Genomic DNA, 24528 nt, shown 5'->3' on the forward strand with positions numbered 1-24528 from the left:
GAGCCATCTTTCTCGACATGTTGCCAAATTTGCCCTAGCCACCAACCTAAAGTTTCTTCTTAAATGCGGGCCGTAGACCGAAAATGGCAAGTGATCCCGACAAGACGCAATTGAGTCGGAATTCATGCCGGAACAGGTAACATTCACTGATGACAAATAGTTGGCATTAGTCGGCTTTTCATGGTAATATTACCCCACTGACATCCTCTTCCTCGAAGAAGCTGGAGAGAAATGATGAGGAAGAAGTAGGGCGTCACTTTCTCGGAATAAACCACTTGGCACAAAAAAAGCCCTAGCCCCCTTCATTGGAACATTATGACAAGAATCTTTCTGTAAGCGTACTTGCGAAGTTGAGAAAGTTCTCTGCGTGATATGGGATAGCTGGGATTTGTTGCGACAGGCCTGGGCTAATGCAACTGGCAACAGGACAGGCGCCACTGGCTATATTGGCGGCGATGCGCTGCAGGTGGTGGCGGAGAAGCATCCCGAGTACCGCATCACTGCACTTGTCCGGTCAAATGAGAAGGGTCAATTGGTTAAGAACCGCTTCCCATCAATTGATCTTGTGTATGGCGACCTGGATGATTTCGATTTGCTCGCCGATCAAGTATCCAAGGCCGATATTACGTGCCACTAGGCTAGCTGCGAGCATGAAGGAGCTGCACACGCCATTGCGGAGGGCCTTTCTCGCAAACCAGCTGAGGCTCTAGGGTTTGTGATCCACCTGTCCGGGTCTGATCTTGTCTGTGCGTCCGACATCAGCGCAGGGACTCACGGTGAAGAGCGGGATGAGATCTTCGACGACTGGGATGGCCTTGATAAAGTGCTCACACCAACGGAAAATGCGCCCCACCAGCAAGTTGAGCTCACCATTGTTGAAGCTGGCAAGAAAGGCGCGAAAACCGCCATCGTTTGCCCAACGGCCATCTTTGGCCCGGGACGAGGCCCTGGCAATACGAGAAGTATTCAGGTACCTGAATTGGCATCTCACATTTTACAGAGAGGCTCTGCCTTTTCTGTTGGAGAAGGGAAGAACATTTGGAGCACACTCCATATCCATGATGTATCAAACCTGTTCTTGTTGCTCGTTGAGGCTGGCGCTCAAGGAGGCGGTCAGGCTGCTTGGGGTCCCTAACGCTTCTATTTCGTTGAGAATGGGGAATTGAGCTGGAGAACCGCTTCGGAGGAAATTGCTAGAGTCGCTTTGGAACAGGCGCTTCTAAAATCTACCGAGTTAGAACACGTGAATCCAGATGAGGCAGATAAGATATGGCCTAATGCGACCGCGTATTTGGGGACAAACTCTCGCGTCAGGGCACTTCGAGCGCGAAAGTTGTTGGGTTGGAACCCAGTGGGCGGCGATATCCTTGAAGACATTCCAGCGGTTATTGCCTCAGAAGCTAAGGCACTGAACTTAACCAAGTAGGTTGGATTTCACTCAATGCTATCCAGCGTATGCTTGGTGATAATGTGTTTGACCCGTGACGAATGGCTCATGCTGAAACTTAACTTGACCGACCTGAGCCTTGCCTCTTACGTAGTGATACGTCAATATCTTACATTTGAAAAATTGAAATATGTTCCTTGTTCTATCCAAGCAATCAACAATTAAGTCTGTTGGGGAAATGGTAACTGTCAAGGATGGGCCAGCCAGCCGCGATGCCGACGAGAAGAAGTGGAATAAACACCCCAGTCGTAACTCAATGAAACCGGGGACTTTTTTTGAACAAGATGTCACTGACAAACTTCCCAGCTCATTGAATACAGGATCGGAGCGGACAGATGGTATAGAACAAAGTTTCGCAGTATGAAGAATTGCACGATTGTTATGGAGAGAAGGGGAGTGGAGGAAGTTCAAGATGTGGAAGACTCTTGTGTATTCCGTCCCAAGGACAGCTAGCCTATTTCACCTGGCGCTCAATATCTTCTTCTCGCAGTGTCTAAATGCGAGGCCTTTGGTAGTCCTCTGCCCTTCTTGGGAGGGTCTGTTAGTACGTGGTTAACATGAATAGGGGGTCCATTCAAACAGTTCCGATGGATTCCAGCACATTTAGGGGTGCTAGGCAACAAGGCGGGGGACCAAGCAGCAAAGGAAGGTGCTGGCTATAGCCCGAATACACGAAAAAACACGGAACCACGGGACCGGGCAAGCTTGGCAGATGTCCCTAACATTGTCAACCGGAAGCAAGAAGCGGCAGCAGCTGCATTTTATATTACGCTGCGTAGCCGCCACTGGGGCGCCTGGGACAGCCTGTTAATAAAACCAGCAGACAAACAAACACAGCTGTTGCGCCAGGACAGCCATAAGTCCTAGGATAGTCTCAGGATATTACGGTTTGTCGCGCTGCTAGAACCAGGCACCTCTGTATATTGTCACTAATCATGGTATGGCAGTGCTTTCCCTCATTCATCTCCGGTCAAGTCAATCACGCCCTGTTGCCTTCCTCGCTTAGCGTTTATTGGTAGTTGTCTCCTTTGTACATGATTGACTTAAACTACCCACTCTACGGCCTCGGCATCTACGGGACACGAAAGTGTCACTTTTAGTAACAAAGTGTAATATATGACTTATAAGACAGAATGAAAGAAAATAAGAAACTTCTAGTACAGGACAAAGCCTGGAGATAGTGGGTCTTCTAAGTCAATGAAAAACCTCGTTTGCGCAACAAGATGCGCCTGGCCCTGAACGCGCATAACGCAGGCAGGAAAACCTTAGACCGGACTCTAGCCCTTAGACATTATCTTGGCCTCGAATGTTGATCTAATAATAAAATGATATAAGAATCTTAAGTTCTCCTCTTAAAGCTGACCTTCTGCTATTAGAATAGCTCAAGCAGGCTAATGTTAGTATTGCCAAAGGAGACCTGTCAGGACCTGACGCTAATGCACAGTGCCGTACCAAGCGCACGGCACAGAATAACGTTATACGAACCCACAGGTACGTACTAACGGGTGGGCCTCTGGACAAAGGGCTATTAATAGGGATATAGTCACTTTGATTACGACGTGATTAACGTGAACAAAAGATTACTGCGATTACTATGTGAATATAGTAATTAAAAGAGGATTACTAAGGGGAAACGGTGATTATAAACAAAGGATACCTAGTATATAAGACTAGACTTTAATATAATAACAAAAAACCAGCCTCTTTAGCTATTAATATATAACTTAATTAACTTAGGTCAAGATGGCAAAGGCAGATATGGGTTGTGACCCCACCTCTCCGGAGGGGAGGTGGGGGCGTAATTTATCACTCAACCCACTAGGTCAGTCAACTAGTGACGCAATCTGATATTATGTCCGCGGCAGCAAATGGCCGGAAACGGCCACCAACCTTTGGGGAGGCAAAAATTGACTATCTCAATCTGCTATTCCCTTTAGACTTCTCAATTTTCTATACGGTACCGAGTACAGTCATTCTATTTACACGCCACCAAAGGTCGCATTATGCTGAGGATCTGTTTAAATAGACTACCAGCCCCTTTCCAACCGCCTTTAGCGGGTGACCCCAGAGCCAACCCCTCAACTCCCAGCAGGTACCAATTTCTATCGAAGTGCTAGCAGCCACTTAAAGGTGGCTCTGCATTACGCAAACATGCACTGGCGACGCAATGATGACGACCAGGCGACGCAATGACGACGAGCAACTAAGGAGATGCTGTAGATACCAACCTCCTTCGCTTGAGAGAGTAACAATTCCCTCGCCGACGTCGCCGCGGGACCGTCAAAAGAAGTTCAACCACCTAAATCGAACGCACTCGAGAGTCGGTGGCTAGCTCATCTCTGCTTCCCGCCAAGCGGTGGCGGCCCTTAAATCGGTCTCCAGCAGTGGGAGTAAGAAGCAGAGGAGGAGGGAGATGGGGAGGAAGCTTGCGTTCTCACAAGCAACAAGAGAAGCGCATGCAGATGCCAAACCCAAAAAATTCCAAAACATCATCCTGTGATAATAGATTCCCTTGCTGAAGCGAGCAGTCAATCAACCTGTGGCGTTTTTAACAAAACCCAGTCGCTTGCGTTGTCCTTTTAGCTCCTGGTTCCTAGCTCCCAACTCCCAGCTCCTCATCCATCTAACCTCCTCCCATTGCCCTCTCACACGCTTCAACCTTCTTCTGTCAGCTTTTATCGGCTCACACTGACCTTGCCTGACTCTCATCGCATTGTCTTAACTCACCCTACTACCGGGGTACCTGACTTGTGGCCGATCGAACCTCCCGCTTATATATCTATCACCACATCGTCAGTCATCGCGACACCACAACGGTTCTCTGGCCTTGGGTTGTATTCACAGCAGTCACTTCCTGGAGCCCGATAGACATGGGGTTGTTAAATATGGTGAGCTAATATTGGGATGGCGTCATTAAGACGCCTAAAGGCGTCAAAATGCACACGCACACACCCTGTACCCCCTCTTGCATGGCGGGAGATCAGAGGCCACAGAAGATTCATTTGTCGCATCAGCTGACCGTTTGTGAAATGCAGTCATACTTCCCAAAGACCTTCCCTAGTTGCTTCCCTTATGCCGCGGCGGACCACGAGTGGCGGACCGGAACGAGGTGGAAGACCAGCGAATCCCCTGCTACGAGATATGACCCTGGAGTCTTGGGCCAAAGTCGTTAAGTGCAAGATGAAGCTCACATTGCAAAACATTTAGGTGGGCCGACCAAGATGAGTTAATCACTTCTCAGCATACTGCAGGGCCTGCTTCGTGAGCTTACGGCTTTTAGAGGCGAAGTTCACTGAGAGCTTTGATGATGGCATATCAAGCACTCAGCTAACAAGGGAGAAGAAAGACATCACATGTTGAAGCGCTGTGTTCAAACGACATCCTAGCCTGGCTGTCTAGGTTAACCACCTAACATCATTGTTCCTAATTCCCTGCTAACGTCGTCCTGGAAACAACTGCGTAAACCTGGCCCCGTTCCTCCTTCAGCTTGTAACAAAGTCGCCAGGAGGCTGAATCTCAGAGTTCGCATATAACCAGGCTTTTATTACAAAGACAGGCTAAAGGTGTGGGATCAATGCAGACCAAGGAATTGGGAATCTTAATGGGAAATAGTTATTGTATAATATGGTGCTGGGTATAGCACCTATCTGTGTTTGTACTGTGTACCGGTACTATCTACTGAGTTGCTTTTATCAATTTGCGAGGATATTGACTAAGGCTAAAAGGAAAACTAGAAATAACCAGGCTTTTTTATTACACCAAAAAACACTGCATCTCTTGCACAATAAGATCAGGAACTTCTTCAGGCATAAAGTGTCCGCTCTCGATAGCTTGGCCTCGGACGGTCTTCGCACAAACCTGCTGCCATTCCTTCAGAACGTCAAAATTCTTCGCGAGTAAGCCTTCCTTCCCCCAGAGCACGTAGAGCTCACACTGAATCTTCTTGCCATCTCTGATGTCATTGCGTTGTTGCTCAAGGTCGACAGTGGCCGAGGCACGATAGTCTTCGCACATTCCAGCAACAGCGCCGTTAGACTCGGCCGCTTTACGATATTCTTCGAATGCTGCGGCAGTGAAGATGTCAGATGGACCCGAGCCGTTTTTGAAGGCCCCCATGAACATGCTAAGCCACTTGCCATGGTCGCGCGAGAGCAGCGTCTCCGGGAGCGGGTATGGTTGTATCAGGAAGAACCAATGCCAGTATGCGGTCGCAACACCTCCACTGACGTTGGAGTACATGGCAACTGTGGGGCATATGTCGAGAAGAATCGCCTTGATTACTGTATTCGGATAATCGATGCATAGCTGGTGAGTGACTCTAGCGCCGCGGTCATGACCACAGACGAAGAAACGCTGAAAGCCTAGGGCTTCCATGACCGCAACGCAGTCGAATGCCATGGCGGACTTGCTATACGCAACATGGTCGTGGGTATGGGGTGGCTTGGACGAGGCGCCGTATCCGCGCAGGTCCACGGCCACAATGGTGTAGCGTGATGTCAACAGAGGTGCGACGCGGTGCCAGGTATGATGAGTCTGAGGAGCTCCATGGATGAGAAGTAAGGGTGGACCAGACCCTCCCTTGATGCCATGTATAGTAACATCCGCATTCTTGTCCGTTAATACGTTGAAGGACGTAAAGGTTTCAAGCATGGTGGGCGATGGATACGAAGGTCCGATGTGTGGGTGGATGTGATGTCGTGGCATTCTCTATTTATACCAGAACAGCTGCGCCTCACTCAGGCAAATTACTCCGGAAGTCTGTGCCCCGGGAGTACTCCACCTCGGCTCCTGGATCCCCTAGACGGACATCCGCGGGGCCCGACGACGGATTACATTAAGCATGCCTCGCCTGCTAACACCAAGCCGTTGTATGAGTTACCAGATAGGAGCATCGTTGAATAGGGGATATGCTGGTTCCAAAATTCTGCGTTCAGACTGGTGTTTCCTGCAATTGACACTGTTCTCTTCCAGGACAGCGTCAGGATGGCCTATGGGCCCTGGGAGGGACCGCTGTCGCTAGAACGCATTAGCGCTAAAGGCTGTGTGTTTATGTGCCTGGGATTCTTCTTTTTCCGCGTCTTTGTCATGGCGACTCGAGATTATTCGTGCCATCAAAATTGCCACGTTCAGAGGGTCTCCGGAGCGCTTCGGCCGTCGGCCAAACCCGCTTACCGGGCATGGCTGCTGAGAAATGGCGGCTAAAACCGAGTAGGAATAAAACCTGAACCTGAACCGTACAACGGCAACAGGATTCCGAGAAGACAGACTCTATTGATACACACCCAACTCTCAATTCGTACGCACCCCCCCACATTCAGCCACATACTAGCCACAATACCTCCCGATATCGCCAACCTTGCAATTCGCCGACAATAATATCCCGTATAAAGCATTTTTATAACTATTAACAATAACAAATTAAGCAATATTAAGAAGATAATAAATTGCCAGCTAGCAGCAGGTACTCTAGTAGTTCTTATAGAGCCGAGTTCTAGATAGTAGGACTTTATAGAACTTAAAAATTCTAGATTTCTAACCTCTATATTTTATTTAAAGAGATTAACTATATAGAGTATTAGAATTCTATTTAAAGAAGAATAGCAAAAGAATAAGAAGTAAATAGAGTATAATAGCTTTACCTAGTATTATTGTATAATCTAATAATAAGCTATTGCTATGGCCTTTTTAATACTGCTTTTAATACTCCTTCTAGAGCTTTTTAAACTCTAAAAAGTGCTACTAGTTAAATTAGCAGATAAATATAGCAATTCTAATAATTATAATAATTTCTATAGTCTTAATAATTAAAATAATTAATTTTAGGAGGTAGTCTTTTTCTTAAATTCTTTACCTTTAATAATAACCTATAAGTTTTTTAATAGACTCTTTAATATTTTAAAGGAGTTTTATATTAAGAATTAAATAAATTTTATTATATTATAAAATTAAAAGAATAAGATAAAGATAAGAATAATAAAATATAAGCTTATTTATAATAAGAGTTAGTATAATCTAAGAGAATCTACTATTAAAATATAGAATATAATTATAATAAAATTAGCTACTAATTACTTATTTAAGATTATTATTTAATCTCTTTAAATTAATAATTATAAATAATTTATAAGAATTATTAATTCTTTTTATTAAGATTATAGCTAATTAAAAAATCTTATTAAATATTACTATTAAAAAAAGTTAATAAAAAAATAAATAAATTTCTAGTAAATTTTTATTTTAATAAAATAATTTCCTATTAATTTATTTATAAGAAACTCTATTAAAAGTAATTAAAGATTTCTATTAATAAAATTGATATTTATAACTAGTAATAGAAAATTAACTAAATTAAATATTAAGGCTATAGTCTTATTAATAACTTTATATAAATACTCTCTAAGTTAAAAAAAATTTAAATATAAAAACTAAATTAAATTAAGAATAAATTCTACTTTTAAAATACTATTTAGAGATATTATAAAAATAGTAAAATATAGTAATAATTCTTATTATATCTTCAGATTAATATTATATATAATACTAACTACTATAAAATACTTTTAATTATTATTATAGCTATATTCTTAGAGAAAATATTTATATCTATTTATTATAATTTACTAGCTACTATTGCTTAGGGATTCTTTTAGTAAAAGAGGAGACCCTAGTTGGATTTAGGTTATACCTAACATAGTATAATTTGCATAAGAAATAATATAGCATTAATAGAATTGGAATGGTAATTAAAGTAAAAGAGGATTTTAATGAAAGAAAATAAGCTAATTAGTTGAAAAGGTTAATAGAGGGGCTTATAAACTCCGGGGGGGGGGGGGGGGGGGGGGGATACCCATACTTTGCAGGGGAAATAGCAGGAAATAGTAAAAGTCTATATAGACATCAAAACCAGCAAGACAACAGTAGTAAAATATAAAAAGAAAAGAAAAAGGGGAAATATAATAATATAGAGAGGTATAGTATATAAAAAAGGGGGAATAACAGATAACTACTTACTGGACTACCTAGTTATCCATCCTCTATCAGAAATAGAACACTAACAATACTTACAATAGGACTAGATAGCTTTATCTATAACTAAGACCACTGGGTTGTAGTCTGCCAACTATATAGAACATGCCTAGTCCCTAAAGCAATAAGCTAGAAGAGCCACCTACAGGCCGAGCTATACCAAATAGGAGGCAACGAGCTAAGGTTAACTATCAAGCTATTTTCAAGCTACAACCTACACCCAGTTGAGAAGCTGTAATAGTAAAGAGCTGACAAAACCAGGCCCTGCCGGCCAATTAATAATCTTACTATTTTTAATAGCTATTACTATACATACAGCAACTACAGCTACTACACGCAGTGGATTGCCAAGATATACAATTACATACCGGTATACAGAAGGAAGGCATTACAGTATAAGCAAGATGTATTACTCTAAAGAGTATACAAGCTCTAGATATACTTTACAGCAAAGAGTTGCATTAACTACTTTATTATTAAGGGATTGCTATTATTATTATTATTGTTAATATCAAGAGGGAAGGTATTAGTACTTAGATTACCCACACTACTATTATTATAAAAGAAGGGGAAGCTATTTAATGAGTTAAAGGCAGATATTGCCCAGGCATTACATAACCTAGATAAGAAAGCCGGAGTTGTATAGGACGTCAATAAGTTACAAGCAGACCGAGTCCCCTAGCTTGTCCATACTAGATTCCCTACTTATTTGCAGGGGCTCCGGGACGCTAAAATTTAATTATTATACTTACTTCCGCTAATTAAGCTCCTAGATCTAGACGGGGATAGTAGCGGCGACGAGGGCACCGACATGGACCTCATCTGCATTCTTGTCGCGGCCGAGGCTACCCTCAGGGACGCATACAGGCTCTGTAGCAACAAGTCACTTAATCGGAAGATAACATAGCAGCGGGCCAAGAGGTTAAGCGAGTTTTGTAATGCCTGCAGCTCGAGTAACGGCAAGCCTAGCGGGTTCTGCAGTTTTAAGAATGAATTCTCACTAACCTTATACTTCTAGAGGATAAAGCAGCTTCTCATTTACTATTATTAGGTTGTATTCTGCAAGGACGGGTACTTTACGAGGGAGAATAAGGACTAAGTATTGCCGCAGGACGTCATCGAACTAACACCTCAGCAGCAGCAGGCCATAAAAGGCATCATCAACACCCTATAAGAATAAGATAAGAGGGCAAAGAAAAAATCAGCCAATGAGAAAGACAACAACAAGGGCGATGCCAAGCTGAAGCATGCTATTTGCAACTTCTACATAGCCCTAATCTACTAGATAGTTGAGAGCAGGCTATTCCAGTTTACTATACTAAGCTTCTACACCATACTCAGCCAGAAAAAGACCTTAAAATAGCAAGAAGTAAAGAATAGTAAGCAGCTCAAATAGGGCATCTAGCATAAGCCAGGGAACTTTAATAGCAACTTATCCATACTTACCTAGACTGCTTAGCTCATCCTATTTAACTTTATATACTTTTATAAGTAGAACGATAAGAATGGGATACCCAAACTACTAGACAAAATATATAAAAGGTACTTCCAGCAGATAGTAGAGATATCCTTCAGTCATATCCTATAGTAGCAGCTCTATCTTTTCGCTACCTCTAGAACCGCTATTGCTAAGAATCAGGCATACTAGTCTCTCGACAGCCAGACAATCAACTACATAGAAACTAAGCTGCACATAGAACAGATATTACAGCTGGTCATATTGGAGTTCCACCAGGTATATTTACTTCTATATAATAAGCTGTTATTCAGTACAAATAATATTATACCAATCGAAGCGTAGAAACTATATAACAACCTAAACCTCAATAATTATAGCAGCTTGTAGCTAACAGATAAAAAAAACACCAAGATCCTAAGTAATATACAGCATACTCTACTCCACTACATCAAGTAGAGGGCTAAGCTGCAAAAGGCCTATATATAGACCAATCAGGCCGGTGTGTTAAGCCTATGTCTAAAGGCAATAGCCTGCTACAAGGTGCACGTACAAAAGTTCCTAAAGCGGATAGTAACGCTCATCTATATTCTGCCGGCTCCTCCGTTGCGGGTGCTAGAGCTGCTTTCCATCACCTATACCAACATAAATCGTCGTCAATGCATATTGATATAAAAGAAGATAGTTATAGTATATGTACGGTATTATAAGAACCAGAAATAGGTTGGTGCCGAGACAGAGAATATCCACTTCTTACCCCGCGCAATTGGAGACCTACTCTTAATATATCTAGCTCTAGTGCTGCTGCTGCGCTAGGTCTTCCTTTATCAGAAAAAGCCCGGCACCCTGCTATTGCTATACCTATAATCGAGCCTGGACGGCAAGGTCTGGAGGGATACAACAGTCTCATCCTGCCTTCACAAGGCCTGCGCGCGCGCCGAGGTGCTGCAGTTCCAAGTGGCGTAGTAGTACTAGGCTGCTACTTTCATTACCAAGGAGAAGTTCAGCGCCAAGAAGCAGGCTAACTTCAACCTAGAGGAGATTGCGGCGGCTAAGGAAGTTAAGGATGAGGCAGCCCTCGCAGACCTAGCCGGAATAAGCAACTACAGCTACTGCATATTTAACTATATCTATACTAACAGCACGATGCTAACAATAAGCACACTGCTCTATTGCGCCTACTAGACATTACAGAGCTAGCGCATCCTATTCCGGGTCGATTAACTTCTCTAGGGGAAGCAGCTACAAATAGTATTAGAGATACAGGCGCAGGGGTTGCTTAATGCTTATAAGAAGGCGCGGTTTCGCATAAGGCCAGTAGCAAGAGAGGACAGCCTTATTGCAGTGGCTTGCGGGCTGTATAACAACCTAGAGCTGTAGCTATATCAACCCAGTTAGCATAATGGCATGCTGGCGACATTGGGCCCACAGCCGGCCGAGCAGGTTATCGTCGTTCTTGCAACCGGGTCCAGTAAGATACTAATCGTAATAATTAGTACTGCACTCGAGGGCGCTACAATAATTATATTAATATTACCTATAGTAGCCCTTTGCAGTAATATACTCATTTACCTCGGCAAGATTAAGCTAAAATACTATATATAGTCACCAGGCTCGCCCAAGTTGGCGCTACTAGTTATTATATCAGCCGAGGCTGCCTGTATAGAAAGCTTCCTAGAATATACTAACTAACTTACAGATCGATAGCAGCTAGATTAAATTGTAATTAACAAGTACCACCTAACTATTACAGCAAATAACTATTGGCAATATATATTGCAGCTAGCTTAATATATACATAAAGTTCAAACCTAGACGGTCTGGATAATAGTAATACTGCTACTAGACTATTAAGAGCTCTTTATTAAGTATAACAAGCTTATTTAGCTATATATAGTTAGGGAGTCAATAAATCATCCAAACATCCAGTATATTATATAGTATAAGTAAGGCTTAAGTATCTTATATTAGAGAGCAGCTTATCTTGTCTAAACTTACTAGACCTAGAAGAACCTCTTTAAGAGCAAACAAAATAAGATTATCTTATATTATTAGATAAAAGAGCTTATAGCAAAGCTTGCCAACCTATTAAGATGCCTATTATACACAGCTAACTCTAGTATAAAGAAGGAGAAAAAAGCAGTTATTAAGTAATAGCTTAATATTATAAACCTACCTGCTATTATAGCTATATCTATACTAAGCTCTAGCTTTAACTATCTATACATCTAGTAGGTTATTTATATTAGCACCTTAAGTCTAATAACAAACTTCTTATAAGAATTAAATAAAGCTAGTTAAAATAGTAAAATAATAGAATTTATTATTTTACTTAGCATAACTTAATAACTATAGCTAGACTAGTAGCTAGGTATAAACTAAAAGGCTATATAGCTATACCTTATATAGTAGTAATATTTATATAGTATTATAAGCTAATTTCTTAATATGTAATTAAACTAAAAGTAATATATAGAGGATAATAAGCTTTGTAGTATCTATTTTAATTACTATACTAAATATCAGCTACTTAATCTTAAGTTTTATCTACTATAATTCTAGGTAGAAGAAGTAATAAGTAAAAATAAGAGTAAATAATACTCTATAGCTAATAAGATAGTTTTTACTAGGCCTAGTAAGGTTTTTTATTAGGCCTAGGTTTGTAATAAAATACTAAGCTAATATAAAAGGGATCTTAAGATAATAATAGGCTGCTATTTATATTATTAGGTAAAAGGGAAGCTATTTAAGTATATAACTACAGTATATACATAATATTATAATTGGATTTAAGTAAAGTAAAAGGTACTTTAAAACTATTAAAGCTAGAATAAGAAGTAAATAAATTTATATACTATCTATTAGATATACTATTAGCTATAGAAAATCTACTAGGTAGCAAACCTAGAATATAAAGAGAATATAATATATTAATTTCTAGATATAATTATACTATTTTATTTTAGGGCTTTTAGTTATTCTAGCTAGATTAAGTAATTTTTAAAGTACTTTAACTAAATATTTAAAATTTACTAGAAGTATATATTATAGCTAGAGAAAATTATATTATTAGAAGGAAGTAGGTATATATAGGCAAATTATATAATAGTACTTTTATTAATTAAGTTTGGGTAAAATATAATATTAATAATAAATAGTTATTAAAAGTAACTATATAAAGTATATTTATATTTATAACTAGTATAAATTATAAATTAAAGAAATAGAAAAGCTAGAATTACTTTAAGATTACTAATTATATAATAGAAGTAAGTTAAAAAGAGAAAAATAAAAAAGAGAAGTAGCTATAAAGTAGTTTAAGTTAGAAAGTAAGTAGAGGCAAGTTTGAAATAACTTATAATATTAATTAAAGTAGGTTTAAAATAAATTTATAATATTATTAAAATATAAATAAGATAAGTAATCTTAAAGATATAAAGTTTATAATTATAATATAAATTAAGAAAGTAAATTAAATATTTAGAGTAATAGCTATTATAATAATAATACTTATAATAAAAGTATATAATATATAAGGTAATTATTTATTAAAATAAAGCTATTATTAAGTTTAGTAGTTAATTAGAATAATAAAAGTATAAAAATAAAAAAGAGTATTATAATATATACTAAGAATAAGAATTAGAAATAGAGTTATTAGAGTAAATAAAGAGTGGAATATAATTAAAAAAGAAAAAGAATAAAAAGAAGAAGATAGTAAAAGCTATAAATTTAAAGGTAGATTTTAAGAGAAGTAGGCAGTTAGCCTAATAAATAAAAATAAAAAGAATGTTAATATTAATAAGAAAGATAAGAAATATAATAAGATTTAAAAATAAGTTAGATAAGTAAAAGAGGTATTATATAGTATATATAATTCATAAAGAAGAAGATATTTATTATAAAATAAATAAATATCTAAAAAAGAAATTAAAGATATAAAAGTTATTTATAAAAGTAATTAAAATAATTAAGAAGAAGATATTTAAGTAAAAAAGATTTATGGATTTTTTAGTATATTTTAAATATAAATTGCTATAAGCAATATGCTAAAAATAAGTAGTAATAGATAATAATAAATAACAATTTTAAGTAGTATATAGATAAAAATATTAGTATAAAAAGTTATTAGTTAAGATATATATTAAGTTGGGGATTTAGATAAAGATATAAGTAATAAAGATAATAAAAATAATAAAGATAAATAAGATTTATAATAAAAAAGAGTTTATAATAAATAAAATATATATGTGTTTAGAAGAGCTAATTAAATAAAGAGGGATATAAATAAACTAAATATACTAAGTAATTTATAAGTTAAGTTATAAAATAAGAAAATATAATAAAAAGATAATAATAATAAAAGAAATAAGATTATAATTTAATATAGAGCTATTAGTAATAAAATAGAAATAATTATATATATTAGTATATATTTATATAATAAAAAAAAAAGAAGGTATATAATAAGTTAAGGTATTATTTTATATTAAAGTAAGTTAGATATAATAATTAATATAGGAATTTAATAGGCTTAAAAAGATTAGTAGAAGTTTAAGTATTTTATTTTTATTAATAATAGTTAATATAAGAGGGAGAGTAAATATATATAGTAGATTTTTAAATAGAAATATTATTATATTAAAGAGATAAATAAATTAATAATTAGATAAAAGTAATTATTATACTATAGTATTAATTTTATAATTTAAATAAGAGTATATATATATAATATAATAAGTAATATAATTTTAAATAAGAAATGTAAAATTATAAGTTAGTATTATTAAGGATTTATAATTTTATATAATTTCAGTAGAAAAAGGTATATTTAGAGATAATTATAAGATAAAAAAAGAGTAAAAGAGGAAATAATAAAATTAAAATAAATAAGTAAGGTAAAAGAGTTAGAAGTTTATAGTAGAAATAAGTAAAAAGAGCAATATAATAAGAATTAAATAAAATATAATATATAAGTAAGTAGAAAGATAGAAAAGAAGATGGATTAATAGATAAAAGTAATTTAAAGAGAATAAGAGGTTTTATATTAACTAAGAGTAAAAAGCAGGTTAGATAAGGTAAAATTACAAGTTAAGTAGAAGATAGTAAGAAAGAGGAAATATAAAAAAGAGAGAAATAAAAAGAATAAAATAAGAATAAAAAAATAAAGTAAGTTAGTAATAAAAAGGTTATAGATATAAATATAAGTAGCAAATAAAGCAAATAGAAGTAATAAAGAGTAGTTAGAAAGAATATAAGTTTAGAAATATAATAAATAAGAATAAATAAAATAAGAGGGAAAAGAAAAAATAACAAAGTTTAAAGAGTAAAATAAGAGTTAAAAATATTAAGAGTTAGGGTAAGTTATTTATTAATATTAAAAGGAAAAATTATTATTAATAATTAAAGTATAGAAGTTTAGAAGAGTTACTTAAATAAGAAATTTAAATTAAGTATTACAGTAAGAATTTAATAAGTTAAATAAGATAAGTTAGTAGGTTTAAATTGGAAGTGTAAGAGAAGAAAAGATATATAAAAGTTAAGTTAGGTAGTAAGTAATTAAAAGTAAAAGAGGTAGAAGAAGTAAAAAAAAAGAGAGAAAAAAGAAAAGTAGTAGGGTATAATAAGGAATTTTAAGAGTTAAATAAGAGTTAAAATTATAAAAGAAAAAAAGTAAGTATAGATATTAATATAAGTAGTAAGTTAGGTTATATAGATTAAAGGCAGTAGTAGTAGAGGTAATATATAGAATAGAAGTAGTATAATAAGTAGGAGTAAAGTAAATAAAAAGTTAGAAGATAGATTAGAAGTAATAAAAATATAAAATAGAAAGAGATATAAAAGAAGAAAGTAAAAAAAAAAGAGAGAGATAAAAAAAGAAGAAATAGAAGTTTTAGTATAATTTTAAAGAGTAGATTAAAAAGTTAAAAAATAGCAAAATTAGTTAAAAAAGAAATAGGAAGAAAAAAGGTATAAAGAGGGGAGATAAGTAAGAAGAAAATAAAAAAGGCAGTAAAGAGATAAAGAAAAAAGTAGATTAATTTAAGATAGTATTATTAAGAAAAGAAGTTAGATAATAGATATAAATAAGAAAGATAAAATATCAAATAGTATAGAAAGTTAAGTAGTTAAATTTAAGTATGGGTTTTTAAGAAGAATTGTAAAATAAAGTATATTTAGGTTATTAAAACAAGTTTAAGAAATAAAAAGTAGGTAATTAGTAGAAAAGATTAAGTTAAGTAGTAAGTAGTATAAAGTAAAAGATATAAAGTAAGTAAAGAAATAGTAAATATTAGGTAATTTAGAAGTTTAGTTTAGTAAAAAAAAGAAATTTATATTAAGGAGGTTAAAAATATTAAAAAGGTTAAGAATATTAAGGAGGTTAAGAATATTAAGAAGATTAAGGGTATTAAGATAGTAAGTATAAATATTATAGATAGATATATAAAAGTAGATACTATAAGAATTAGAAAAAAAAGGCATAATTTAGGAGTAATAGCAAGAGCAAATAAAAAGGTTAAGATTAATATAAATAGTAGTTATTAGAGTTAAAGAGAGAAAACATAATTATTAAGGGGGTAAGTATAAGATTAGAAGGTTATTTTAAGTTAGGTTTTAATATAGAGTAGAAGAGAAGAGAAAAAAAATAAGTATTAAAGAAGATAAGAAAGAAATAAAGAGTTTAGATATAAAAAAGTATATATATATATATATATGCATAGTAGGCAGCAAGAAGTAATAATTAGTAAAGTAGAGTATTAAGTATTTTATATTAAGTAGCAAGAAGTAAAAAGAAGAGAAGATAGTAAATAAAAAAGGAAATTTATTAGTAAAAAAGAAGAAAGTAAATAAAATAAAAGTTAGAGTATAAAAAGAGAGAGAAAATAAAAATAAAGAAAAAAAGAAAAAAAGAAAGAGTTAAGTAAAATAAAAAGAAGTTTAAAAGTATTAAAAATAAAAAGTAAAAGAAAGAGTAAGTTAAGAATATAAGTTATAAAAAAAAGAGTTATTAGGTATAAAATAGAAAAGTAAGTAAGGTGGGGTTATTTTAGGATAAGTTATTAGTAGCAAGTTAATAATATAAAATTGGGAAAAAGAGAAGTTAGAATATTAGTAAGTAGAGAGAAAGTAGAGAAAAGTAAGAGTTAGGGGTTTATTTATATTTAAAGAGAAAAGAAGAAAAGTTAAAAGTAAAGTAAGTAAGTTTATAAAGAGTTAAGGTAGTTAATAGATAATTAATATTCTCTATAAGTAAGTATCCTATATAAGTAAGTATCCTAAAAATCCCTTAAATTCTTCTCTTTTTAATTAATTAATTAATTCTTAACTACTAAAAATATCTTAATTAAATAGTAAGGCAAATATTCTTCTTACTCTTTATGCTCTTTAAAATAACCTAAAATTACACATTCAACATGCTATATTAATATATTAAGTCTATTATAAGAAGCTAGGTTGCTACTTAAAAGATATATAATCTTAATATAATATTATTCCTAAATTACATAAGTTATTTAATCTAGAGGAATAGATAATTATTTAATTTATTCTTAACTTAAATTTACAAGAGTTTTTACTATAACTATATAATATTAAAGAAATAGCCAATTAACTACTTACTAACTATAATATATTATCTATTAGTAAAAATTAAGCTTTAAACTTTATTAAGCAGTATATAAAGCTTAAGATATATTTCTTTTATAAGTATAATTATTAAAAGGCTAAATATAAAGATCCAATTATTATTTGCAATTAATTTGTACTTATAGCAATATAATTGCAAAATACAATATTACTCTAGTTAATATCTACAATTTTAATAAAACTAGCTTTATAATAGGTATAATTATAAGTAGAATAGTTATTATAGGTATAAAGAGGCATAGAAGACTGAAATTAATCCAGCCTGAAAATTAAAAATGAACTATAATTATTTAGGCGATTAATATAAAAGGCTGGGCAATCTAGCTATTTATTGTAATTGCAGGCTAATATTACCTTACTAGCTAATATTAAAAAAGCAACCTTCTAGATAATTAGGCTATTACTACAACTTATAATAGCTGGACAGATAATAAAACAGATCTTAAGTAGTTAAAGTACTTTAATTAGTATATAAGCATCCAATTAAATAGCTGCTATTATCTTCTAATTCTTAATAGGCATAAAAGCTACTATTTAATTAAACTTTAAGAAGTATTATAAGGAAAATAAGATTATTATACTTTGTATGCTATTTATTTATCTTACCTATTTCAGCCCCTTAATGTTAGATACTTTGGACTGTTAAAAAAAGCATATAATCAAGAAATTAAGTATTTAATTAGATGCTCTATTATTTATATTTCAAAAACTAAGTTCTTAGAAGCCTTTTATACTACCTATTAAGCTGCTATAATAAAGAGAAATATCAAGAGGGGTTTTAGAGGAGCTAGGCTTATTTCTTTAGACCTGGAAAGTATTATATTAAAGCTTAATATTAAGCTATAGATTCCAATACCTATTAACAAGGAGGCTAGCCTCCTAGACCCTTAAGTTTTTAAGACTCTAAAGATAGTACTTAAGGCTAATTTGCAATCTAAATACCTTAAAAGACAAGTAAAAAGGCATTAAAGTAGCTCTCTAGTATCTATTCTTAAGGTACTTAAGTTATTTTCTAAGGAATAAAGACAATAATATATTAAATAATATTATTAAAATCTAAAAACTAGATTCTTTAATAGATAAATAAAACCCTTAGTAAGTAGTATAGAATAAAGAGAACCTACCTATAAAATAGAGAAAAGATAATTATAAATAAGATAAAAGAGGCAATTAATTAAATAGATATTAATATATAGGTATAGGCTAAATTATCAAGAAGTAATAATTAAGGCAGGTTAGCATAACTAAAGAAAAGCTACTATAGAATATATAGCAAGGCTAGTTATAATAAAAGAATATATCAAATTATTATTAAGCTTTCTAGAAAAGAAAATAGTAATTAAATTTAATTATTTAAATACTTTATTATACTTTTATCTTTAATTTAATTTAAAAAATTAAGATTTTTAAGATACTTACTTATATAGAATACTTACTTATAGAAAATATTAAGTTAAGTTTAAGTAAGAATTATAAAAATAAAAGTAAAGTAGAAGAAGAGTAGGATATAGGAAGAGTAATAAAAAGTAATAAAGATTTAATTAAAAATTAAAGTATAATTTTAATAAGTAGAGTAAAATAGTTAGTATTTTTATATTAATTATAAAAAAAAAAGAAAAAAAAAAAGATAAAAATAAAGAGTAATTTAAGTAGTAAGTTATTAAGAGTAATATAAAATAAGAAAAGAGTTAATATAGGTAAAGTAATTTATAGTAATTTTATAGGTATATTATATAAAAGGGAGTAATATTATATTTAAAGAGAGTTTAAATAGTAAAGAGAAATAGAAAAAATAGATATTAAAAAGGAAATAATAGAGTTAGAGAAAGTAAAAATAAGTTAGTAGGCAGTAAGAAATTTAAGAGTATAAAAGGGAATATAAATAAGAGAGTTATAAATATATAAATAGAAAATAAAAAGTTAGAAGATAAAAATAAGAAGATATAGTAGTAGTTAAAGTAAAGTTAGATTAGGTAAAGTTAAAAATAAAAAAGAATTAGGTAAAAGCAGTTAGAAAGAGAGTATAGAATAAGTAAGAAAAAGAAGTTTATTATATAAAAAGAGTAAGATAAAGAGAAGAAGAATAAAGTAAGATAAGAGTTATTTAATAAATAAAAAGAGAAGTAATTATAAAGATAAATAAGAAAAGTAAAAAAGAAAGGGAGTAAGAAATAAAAAGTTATAGAGGGTTATAAAAAGTTATAAAGGGTTATAAAGGTATTAAGGTAAGTAAGTAAGTTATATTAAGTTTAGTAAGTATAAAGAAGAAAAGAAAAGATAAAAGAGTAAGAAAAAGTAAAGATATAGTAATAGAGGTAGTAAAGAGTTATAAGAGTAAGAGGGGTAAGAATTAATATAGTTAGAGGATAGTAGAATAAAGTAAAAAAAGGTTAGAGGAGAGAAATAGAATATAAAACATAAAGAAGAAAGAAAAAGAGTAAATAGTAAAAGTTAAAAAGTGAATATTTAAGTAGTAAGAGTAAAGGACAGGGATAGATAGAGAAATAGAGTTAAAGATTATATAGAGGTAAGTAAGAAGAGTATTATAATTAGGGGTAGAAATTAATATAATAAGAATAAGAGTTGTTTTTAGAGGTTATATTAGAGGTAGTTTTTAGAAGTTAGAAGTAGTTATTTTTACAAGATTTAGAATTAAAAAGTAGGAGTTAAAGTAAAAAAAAGATTAAAGTAGTAAAAGCAAAAAAAAGAAGTAAAATAAAAATAAAAAAAAAGAATAAAAGATAGAAGTAGGTAGAAAAATAAGTTAGGGGGAGGAAGTAATATATATAATTATAAAAAGAAAAAGAAGTAGAAAGTTTAAGATAATAGCAGTTAAAAAGTTCAGGTTTAAATAGTAAGAGTATAAATTAATATAATAAGAATTAGATATTAAAGTAGAATTAAATATAACAAGAATTTATAGAGGAGGTTTTTTTTAGGGGTTAGAGAAGTAAATATAAAAGAAAAAGATAAAAAAAGCAGTTAGAAAGAGGTAGAATAATTTAAAGTAATTTAAGAAGAAAAAGAAATTACAATTTAAAAATAGAATAAAAGGGAGGTATATAAAAAAAAGAAAGAATAGAAGGTAAATAAGAAAAGAGAGTATAAGTATATTTTAAGTTAAAAGTTAGATAAGTTTTCAAGGTATAATAAGTAGAAAAATAAAATAAAAAGTAAGAGTTAGAAAGAGTAGGATAAAGAGGGTAATTATTTAAAAAGAGTAGGATAAAGGGGGTAATTATTTAAAAAGAGTAAAATAAAAAGAGTAGTTATTAAAAAGAGTAAAAAGAAGTAGTAATTATAAAAAGAGTAGTTATTAGTAAGAGGGTTATATTAAAAAGAGAAGTATAAATTAATATAAAAAAGTAAAGGTAAAATAAAAAAAAAGGTTAAAAAATAAAGAAATATAAAAAGAATATAAAGTAAGATTAGAATAAAGTAAAGAGTTAATAAGTAAAAGAGAAAGTTATAAGGGATTTAGGTTATATAAAAATAAAGAATAAAGAGAAAGTAAATAAAATATTATAAAGAAAAAAGAGAGTTAAGAGTAGTTAAGAAAGTAATTAAGGGAATAGAAAGTTTTTAAAATAAGAAAATATAAAGTAAAGTAAGAATTAAATTAAAAAGATAAAAAGAAAAGAAAAAGTTAATATTTTAGTAAAGTAATTATAAGTAGGTTTTTAAGATAGATATAATATAGAAGTTTAAGTAGTTAATTAAAAGATAAGAAGGTAATTAAATTAGAGTAATAAGAAAAAGTAGAAGAAAGTAAAAAAAGAAATTAATAGTAAAAAAATAACAGAAAGAAGAAGTAGTAAAAAGCAGTAGTAATTAATAGTAGTAATAAATAGATAAAAAAGTAAAAAAGAAAGAAGAAATTATAGTTAAAATAATTATAGAAGAAAAGATAATTATATATAGAGTAATAGTAGTAGTAAAGTAAGTAAGTTTATTTAAAGGTAGTTTTAATTAGTATAAATTTAAAAAGTAATTTTAGTAGAAAGTAAAAGGGATTAGAAAAAGAGAAAATTAAAAGGAAAAATATAAGTAGTAGAAAATATAAATAAAGTAATAGAAGAATTTATATTAAGTTATAAAAAAAAGAAGATAAATATATAATAAAAATAAAGTATAGTTAAGTTTTATATTATATTATATTATATTAAATAGTAAGTAGTAAGTAGTTAGGTAGTTAGTTATTTAGAGTAAAGTAATATAGGATAAAAACCCTGGGGCTCAGTGGTTAAGAGCTTGGGACCTTTTTTCAAGAGGTTGTTGGTTCGAATCCAGCCCAGGGCACAATCCTTGTAATTGTGCTGTGACTGCTAGCCTCGTCCCCTAGCAGAAAAGTCAGCCTGTACAGGGATTGAACCCGAGGATCCGACTCGCTAACCGGGCCTAAGGTAGCAAGCTAATTGGTCCCTAGCTTGCCTTTAGGAAGTGGACTGGCCAACCCACTATAAGAGGCTAACTACAGCGCATTCCTGCGCTTATAAATAGGTAACCCCCCCTCTACCCAGAGAAAATAGGAAGGTTGGAAGACTAGAAGGTTGAGGTGTTAATGGCGAGGAATAGCTTGAGGTGTTGTTACCAGTTACAGACTCGAAGTTGCATTGTATGCTCTACAGTGACCTTATGGGTACATAGAGTGGTAGAAATAGAAGGAAGGGGTAGGGTTTTCATCCAATGTTTAGGCATACGGTTTTTCCCTATCCGCAATCTGTGTAGGAACTCTTCGAAGAGGTCTATTAAAAACCCATACAAATGGAAACCGCGCTATTGATGACATGGGGTAGAGTTCCATTGAAAATATCAACGAAGAGTTCTATTAAAACCAGGACAGTAAAAATAAAAATAAAATACATACACAGGAAGATATCAATCAGGAGATATCCCATTCCAAATTACAGACCAGAAGAACCCAAATTGAAGCGTTGCGATACAGTTGAAGTTGCAGACATATTGGGTTGAGGACGTCGAGAGTGGAGCCCGCGGAAGGGTCAGTGCAGGCGGGAGAGACACCAAGCAGAAGGGTCAGTCAAGGCAAGGGTTAGATTTAAAGTTCCAGTCCCACCACAGCAACCAGCAAAAAGCAAATACCAAAAAGAACAAAACAAGACAGTCAAGGTAACATAGTAAAGCGTAAACATCATACATAAACATCATCAAGATGGAGCCGTTTATTTATTTGCCCGAATACCCGTTCGTGATTTGCCAGGCGTGCAGAGTGGCATGCGTTGGGAATGAAGTAACCCGGCATATCACATCAAAGCATGCCGGATCACCAGCGAGTGTCAAGTTAAAGGAGATCCAAGCCGCGGTAGAAGTAATCCCAGGCATTATTCGCAATCAGAAGGAGTTGAAAGATTGGTTAGTCCCACCCCCAACAACAGCCCCCATCCCCCATATCCCGCCACCAAAGGAGGACGGGTTGGGGTGTAATCAATGCCCGTATGTAGCCCGACAGATCAAACGGATGCAGCAGCATTGTCGAGACAAGCACGGTTGGGTCAACAACCGCAAGCGAGGCCGGTACACCAACACATCCGAAGCAGCCATACCGCCCGTGCCGTGGAGGACAGGCGTTCAATGCCAGCGTTTTTTCCGCAACCGCGTGGCCAGCAGTTGGTTTGAAGTCGGACGGACCATCCCATCCAGCAACGAAGGGCCCGACGAAGACGAAGCCAGCCGCCAGGCCGAGTTCGTCATGGCCATACAGCGACAGGCCCGACAAGCGTTTGAGAGCGAGGCCGATGCCCGGATCCAGGACGCCAGTGACAAGTGGGAGGCTGAGAGGTGGTTGAAACGAACCGGATGGCCGGCGCATTTGGCCCGCATCGACAAAACCCGGTTGCGAGAGCAGGTGTTGCAACCGATTGGAGAGAATGAGCAGGTGTTACAGAAGATGTGGGAGATTTTCGAGTGCGTATTGGACAACGCGTACGTGGCCACCAGTCGTTGCAGCCCAGGCACGGCCGAGTTGTTTGAGATTGAACGAAAGGAGGTGACCGTCACCCCCAACAAGCCGTTCGAAGGGATCATGGAGCCGGATGCGTGGGTGCGATATAAGGAACAGTGGCGGATCATGATGTGTATTTGGGTGCGGTTGGAGTCATGGGGGAAGAAAGACAAGGCGAGGGATTCAGGGGATATAGACGCAGATGGCATGGAGGATGCAGACACGGACGGCACAGACGATACAGAGGATTCAGATGATACGGACGACGCAGAGTATTCAGATGACCCCGACAACCAAGGAGGCCAACGCAAGCATGCAAACAAAAAGCCGCCGTACCGCATGACGATACAGCAGGAAAAGGCGTGGGCCATATTCACACGGGGCGTTACGCAGGTTGTAACCGGGACCGATACCATTGGCCGATTCACAGACGAACGGTTAGAGCGGTGTTGTGTCGACGCCATCATGGAGTTTTTTGACCACCCGTTGAAGACCGGCCAGCATTACGACAGCATTCTCATCAGTGCGTTGGCCGTCATGGGGTTAGACGCCAATGGAGGGTGGGTTACAGCCGCCAATTACACGCCGGTGTTGTCCGCCATCGTCAAGGGAACGCGGTATTTGGTGTTATACCAGTCCATGTTGGAACGGCGCGAACAGATCATGCGGTTGCAACAGACCATGAGCAAGCGGAGGGCCAAGGAGAAGGCAGATGGGTTATTCCGCATTATCCGTGAAAAGGTATGGCGGTTCATGACCAGGATGCCCGATCAAAAAGAAGCAGACCCAACGCCGATGAATTGGATCATCAACACACGAACGTATGGAATGAGGATCCGATTCACAACGCCCGGCGAAGAGAAGATCGATTGGTTTGGCGACGAGATCAAATGCGGCGGCGTAAAGATCAGCATGGGCAAGATATCGGATATCATGCATAACGCGGTGGCCGAGGCACGGCGGACGTTGGCCAAGTTGACCATGATGGCCACA

The 24528-nt window shown here is 34.4% G+C and overlaps 3 protein-coding genes and 1 pseudogene across 4 annotated transcripts; 3 read left to right on the forward strand and 1 right to left on the reverse strand.

The window, feature by feature from the left end:
- Positions 1-238: 238 nt before the first annotated feature.
- BGZ61DRAFT_511291 (uncharacterized protein) lies at positions 239-1426 on the forward strand (the record flags this gene model as incomplete). Its single annotated transcript, XM_046252117.1, has 4 exons — positions 239-332; positions 427-607; positions 638-1127; positions 1200-1426. The coding sequence occupies exons 1-4, from the start codon at positions 316-318 to the stop codon at positions 1424-1426; spliced, it is 915 nt and encodes a 304-aa protein (XP_046093266.1). The 5' UTR covers positions 239-315.
- Positions 1427-5045: 3619 nt separating this feature from the next.
- BGZ61DRAFT_469539 (putative hydrolase or acyltransferase of alpha/beta superfamily) lies at positions 5046-6116 on the reverse strand. The gene has a single exon (XM_046247965.1). The coding sequence runs from the start codon at positions 6095-6097 to the stop codon at positions 5201-5203; it is 897 nt and encodes a 298-aa protein (XP_046093267.1). The 5' UTR covers positions 6098-6116; the 3' UTR covers positions 5046-5200.
- A 15686-nt stretch (positions 6117-21802) lies between these two features.
- Positions 21803-21875, forward strand: BGZ61DRAFT_t215 (annotated as a pseudogene). Its single transcript has one exon. The product of its transcript is annotated as a tRNA-OTHER (tRNA).
- An 871-nt stretch (positions 21876-22746) lies between these two features.
- Positions 22747-23694, forward strand: BGZ61DRAFT_277425 (uncharacterized protein; the record flags this gene model as incomplete). The annotated part of the gene is made up of 1 exon (XM_046238417.1): positions 22747-23694. A coding segment is annotated over one exon (948 nt), but the record flags the coding sequence as incomplete, so codon positions are not given.
- Between the last annotated feature and the right edge of the window lie 834 nt (positions 23695-24528).

The sequence above is a fragment of the Ilyonectria robusta genome (assembly GCF_021365365.1).
Source record: "Ilyonectria robusta strain PMI_751 chromosome Unknown BGZ61scaffold_108, whole genome shotgun sequence".
NCBI classification, from domain to species: Eukaryota; Fungi; Ascomycota; class Sordariomycetes; order Hypocreales; family Nectriaceae; genus Ilyonectria; species Ilyonectria robusta.

What these genes read in the sequence shown, in the direction of transcription:
- BGZ61DRAFT_469539 (XM_046247965.1), bottom strand. Translation starts at nt 6,097, where the DNA reads ATGCTTGAAACCTTTACGTCCTTCAACGTATTAACGGACAAGAATGCG.